Here is a 5,825-nt window from a genome sequence, read left to right as displayed (position 1 = left end):
ATCGATAACTTTAATCACGCTTAGTTCAGTTAACAACGAACGAACTCTGAACTTCCACACACTATACCTATCACCATTAAAAGGAATAATGTTTCTTTTCACTTTTAATTGATCCATAATGAATGTTTATATACGTGTCCTTGCACAACTAACAATGATTAAAAACACTTAAAATAATTATTATAAAATTAGTTCCGCACAGTTGCTACACGTTAGACCTGGGCCCATAACCTATTGGGAAATGGGTTTTATTGAACACTCTTTGCATTCTATATATATGTGAATATTTTATTTAACACGCATCGGAAGTGATCTTCTCGTTTTGAATGGCTCGAAAAGACTAACTCTTCTAGGCACGCAGAGCCTGTGACATGAGGCACCGATGATCTCGTTTAAGAGGGGTGCTGTTCAGCACTGAGGGTGGAGTGACCGTCACGTTGGCCGATCGGATCGTCGAAGGTTGTAAATCTTCTCTCCACGACTCGAGTGCGTCTCCACGACCTCATAGGGTGATGGAGAGGATAAGGTTGTTTTTTTATGTTTCTGGATCAGAGATAGATGTGGGACAGTCTCGCGTCTGTGGTCGATCTCTCACGATTGAAACTAGGACGCTTGATGACGATGGTTCGTCTGTTCGCTATGTGTTTCACGAGAGAGATCCTTTGGTAGACTAGACGAGATTTGTCCTACCGGTCAACATGCAATCTTGGGGTGGTCGAGTTGCGGCTGTGTCTAACAACGGGGACCACTCAGGGGTCGCTGCCGCGCTAGAGCACACCGATTGGACTATCGAGACCTCCCCCTGCATGCCAAGATTGCCAAAAGGTGGTAACTGATAGATAGGCCCAATCACTGGGGTGATTTGGGTCCGTCGATCTTAGGGAGGGTGGTCGAGTTGCGGCTGTGTCTAACAACGGGGACCACTCAGGGGTCGCTGCCGCGTTAGAGCACACCGATTGGACTATCGAGACCTCCCCCTGCATGCCAAGATCGACTAAGTTTTGGAAGGAATCTGGAGGTCCAATCACTGGTGTGATTTGGTCTGTTGATGGGTTTGGCCTAAAGACCAATGCATCTAATTGGTTGCTCGGTGTGTGCGACCGAGGGCCTTTGTCAGCCGGAATGTATTGGAGTCATGGACATGTGCATCGGCTGGTAAACAGATTGTAGCTAAGGAGAGGAACTTCTTTGAGGAAAGATATATTGGCCCTTGACTGCAAGGAACTGTTCCTGTTGTTGGCGAGGAAAGTCGTCTGAGTTTGGTAACTCGAGACACTCCTTGACAGCTCGTAAAGTAGTTGGCCAGTGTGCCATGTGGGAGGCCTCGGTTTGGGCCGAGTGTCCCGATTTCAATAGGACCCTGTTTACCTAAAGAACCCTCTCGCTTGGCGCGAGGACTGTTCCCGGTTCGAAACTGATTTATTGTTTTATGGCGTCCCGTTATCTGAAGGGCCTTAAACCGTCGCCTTGCTAAGAAGTGGCGTGTCTAATGGAATTTGCTTATGCGTAGGCACGAATTTGTTTGCTCAAGATGCATGCACTTGGGCTGTGAATTTATATGGCCGGAAATAATAACTTGTCTTGCCATCGACCGAAGTTGGAGAATGCTCCGGCTCGAAACATCCTCCCCCCGTTGAGAGGGCACCGATCAACTAGTAAAAGTCTGGTACTCACCCTTGCGTACTAGAGGGGGTGTTGGTTGGTACCTTTGGTTTACTCGGCCTTTGCCGAATCTTCCGACCCTGGTTGAATGGGCAGCGGTGCTAGCCGCTTGACGTTTCGGTCGAGAGTGGTCGTGGCAGTTTTGACCGTAACCGCTCGGATGATTCCGTCCGAACCTGGGTGCACCTTGATCACCTTCCCGAGGGGCCACTGCATCGGTGGGGTGTTGTCCTCTCGTAGGAGCACGATTGTGCCTTCCTTTATTTGATGCGCGCCCGTGGACCATTTGCTGCGATTAGTTAATTCGTTTAAATATTCGCAATGCCATCGAATCCAGAAGTGCTGTTTCAACTTCTGGATATGCTGCCAGCTGGAGAGGCGATTTGATGGGGTGTCTCTGAAATCTCGCTCGCGCAAGCTCGTCAATGAATCGCCAATTAGAAAGTGACCCGGGGTGAGGACTAGCAGGTCATTCGCATCAGAGGAAATGGGTGTTAGTGGGCGAGAGTTTAAAATGGCCTCGATTTCAATAATGAGCGTATTGCAATCCTCGAAGGTGAATAATCCGGGTCCTGTGACGCGTTTGAGGTGGTATTTAAATGATTTTACCGCTGCTTCCCAGAGACCTCCGAAATGAGGAGACAGCGGGGGAATGAAGTTCCAGTCGATTAATCGGTCGGCGAGGAAGGTTTTCACCTTGTTGATATGATCGTCGGAATCTAGAAGTGTTTTTAATTCGCGCAATTCGTTGTTAGCCCCAACGAAATTCGTGCCGTTATCGGAGGATATGCTTGTGCAAAGTCCTCGTCGCGCAATAAAACGTCGAAGGGCTGCGATGAAGGCCTCGCTGGTGAGATCGCTCACGAGTTCGAGGTGTACTGCCTTTACTGCGAGGCATATGAACACTGCCACGTACACCTTGACTCGACTACGGTTTCGGTGTCTTCGTTCCTTGATGAAGAAAGGTCCGCAGTAGTCGATTCCAACATTCGAGAATGGCCGTGACTCTGTTACCCGTGGAGCAGGTAAATTGCCCATGATGTAATCCACGGGTGGTGGTTGGGCTCGGCTGCATTGTACGCAGATCTTTACGGCCTTCCACACCTGACTTCGGCCGTCGATGGGCCAGTATCGGCGCCTTACTGCGTACAGGGTTGCTTGTATACCTGCATGTAGATGGGACCGGTGTATGTCCTCAATGATGAGGGTCGTTGCGCGTGCCTTTGGCAGTATTATAGGGTGTTTTTGGTGAAAGGGCATCAATGAATGTTTTAACCGGCCTCCGACTCGTAGCATCCCGTCGTTGTCTAAAAAGGCGTTCAATCGTTGCATTTTACTCTTGAGACCGCTGTTTCGCCCCTTGGTGAGACCTTGTATCTCGTCGGAAAAATGTACCCTTTGAAGCAGCTTGATTAGGGCATTATGAGCGTGGTGAAGTTCTGAAGCTGCCAGAGTCCCCCGTTCGATGTTTGTTCGTTTCCAGCGGAGGCACCGCGCGGTGACCCGCACCGTCTTTCCCCACGACGAATACCTGTCTAGAATGGAGGTGTCGATGGACATAGTCGTTAGACAGGTTGTCATTCGCTGCTCAGGAATTGTAGTGACCGGTGCTAGTTCCCATGTTGGCCAGTACGGTTCCTCGAGTTGAAGCCATTCTGGTCCGTGGTGCCAGATGGATGGGCGGAGGAATTCCTCCGGTGACTGACCCCGCGACACGAGATCCGCGGGATTGTCGGTGGTAGGAACATGTCGCCAATTTGCTCCGCTTGATTTTGTTTGGATTTCAGAAACGCGGTTCGCCACGAAGGTCTTCAATAAATGTGGAGAGGTCGTTAGCCAATGCAGGACGATCGTAGAGTCGGTCCATAGGAGAATGCGTTCTGGCGATAAATGTAGAGATCGTTGGACCGTTGAGGTCAATGAGGTAAGGAGGAGTGCTCCGCAGAGTTCTAGTCGTGGTATCGTTTGGCTCTTCAACGGTGCCACCTTGGACTTTGCCACGAGGAGTTGCACTTGAATCCTACCGTGCGTGTCCATCGTTCGTAGATAAATGCAGGCTCCATAGGCTCGTTCACTAGCGTCGCAAAATCCGTGCAGTTCGATCCGTGCCATCTCGTTGATGATTGTTTGCCTCGCGAATATGACATTGTTCAGCAGTGGGAGTTGAGTGTAATAATGCATCCACTCGGTGTGGATATGCATGGGAAGAGATTCATCCCAGTCGACCTTCAAGGTCCAGATCTTCTGTAAGATGATTTTTGCTAAGATGATGACGGGTCCTAGAAGCCCCAATGGATCGTAAATCCTTGCTATTTCGGAACTGATGGATCGTTTTGAGACGAGTGATGCGGAATTGGTGATCTTGACTGCATAGGTGATGGAGTCATTTTCGGAGTTCCAAACCACTCCCAGCGTCTTTATGGTCGATGACTCTCCGAGGTGGAGTCGTTTGTTGATATCTTGCTGCGGTAATCCTCGTAGAAGCGACTGGTGGTTGGAAGCCCATTGGCGGATATTCAACCCTGCTATTCTAAGGAGCTGCGTGAGGTGATTCCGCAGATCTATGGCTTCTTTTATCGTCTTTGCTCCGGTGAGCAGGTCGTCTACGTAGAAATCTCTCACCAGGATTTCGGCCGCTCCCGGGAATCGATACCCTTCGTCGTGGGCCAGTTGCGTCAGGCAGCGGATCGCTAAATAGGGCGCGGCTGACAGACCGAATGTGACGGTGTTTAATTCGTATGTTCTGATCTGTCCGGTAGAGTCGCGCCAAAGAATCCTTTGGTACTTCCTGTCTTCCGGACGAACCATGAACTGTCGGTACATCTTCTCGATGTCTCCCGTCAATACATATTGATGACAACGGAATCGAAGTAGGATGTGAAGGAGGTCATCCTGAATCTTCGGACCGACGTGCAGCGTGTCGTTGAGGGAGATTCCTGTGGTTGTGGGTGCTGAGCCGTCAAATACCACCCTCAATTTGGTGGTCTCAATCGTGATTTTCGTGACTCCATGATGGGGTAGGTAATACCCTTCGTTCAAATCCTGAGCGTTTGGTACATCGGACATGTGTCCGAGCTCCAGGTATTCGTGCACAACAGCCCGATAATCCTGACGCAATTGTTCATCACGCTGCAATTTTCGCTCTAATGAGATCAGTCGATTCAATGCTCTTGATCTCGATTCACCCAATCGTGATACGTTTTCTTTGAACGGAAGAGCTACTACGTATCGCCCGTTCAAACTGCGTGTCACGTGACTGCGAAAGTGTTCCTCACAGACCCGATCCGTTTCTGACAAATGCTGCACCCTTGGCCCTTCCTCTATCTCCCAAAAGCGGGTGAGATCAAACTGCAAGTTGTTGGTCATGTGACAAGAGGAATTTTGCCTGGGTTGGGATGCCGGAGCGCTCCCCCCGATGACCCATCCCAGTCTCGTCTTCTGTAAATACAAGTCTGGTCCGTCGGGTGGTGAAAGGTCGATTTGTCCGACACTCAGGACGGACAACGCTGCTCCGGAGCCCAATAAGAGATCGACTGGCGCTGGGCGGTGAAAGTTCGGATCTGCTAATTTCAAATTCTTCGGGATGGTGATTGTTGCGCGATCGATGGATTGATCCGGAATGAGCGACGATATTTGTGGAATGGTTAAGAATGTTAAGGTCCGTTGATACTTGCTGATTCTTGAATTGATGGTCGCGGTGACCGAAGTTTTCGACATTGTGGCCATAGAATTGAGAACTCCGATGGGAATGGAGCATTTCTTCTGAGTGATGCCGAGTTTCCTAGCGAGGGATTCAGTCATAAAGTTTGTTGACGCGCACGTGTCCAGTAATGCACGGGAGTGGATTGGGTTTTGGTCTTTGTTCAAAATGTCGACTTGTGCGGTCACAAGAAGCTCATTGGTGATTGCGTCGACTATGAATGCATTATGACCCCTTGTGCTCGCCGGAGTTGTATACCCGTCTAGTCAGGATGGTGATGATGGGCCGTCGGTGGATGGTAGGGTCTTTGTCGGTAAGGTCGATGTCGAGGGCTTCGTGGTCGCGTGACCTCGTACCTGCTCGTTTTGATGCAGCAAAGTATGATGCCGTTCTTGACAGATTCGGCAGGAGCCTTTCGTGCAGGCTACCCGGGTGTGACCCCTTTGCAAACAATTCAGACACA

The 5,825-nt window shown here is 49.9% G+C and overlaps 1 protein-coding gene across 1 annotated transcript; it reads right to left on the bottom strand.

Moving 5' to 3' along the window:
• Positions 1-1,713: 1,713 nt before the first annotated feature.
• On the bottom strand, positions 1,714-5,379 carry LOC122403778. Its single transcript, XM_043407510.1, has one exon. The coding sequence runs from the start codon at positions 5,377-5,379 to the stop codon at positions 1,714-1,716; it is 3,666 nt and encodes a 1,221-aa protein (XP_043263445.1).
• Between the last annotated feature and the right edge of the window lie 446 nt (positions 5,380-5,825).

The sequence above is a fragment of the Colletes gigas genome, unplaced genomic scaffold, assembly GCF_013123115.1.
Source record: "Colletes gigas isolate AHSC1104 unplaced genomic scaffold, ASM1312311v1 Colletes_gigas_Sc00073, whole genome shotgun sequence".
Taxonomy (NCBI): domain Eukaryota; kingdom Metazoa; phylum Arthropoda; class Insecta; order Hymenoptera; family Colletidae; genus Colletes; species Colletes gigas.
This window is presented reverse-complemented; position numbering and strand designations above follow the sequence as displayed.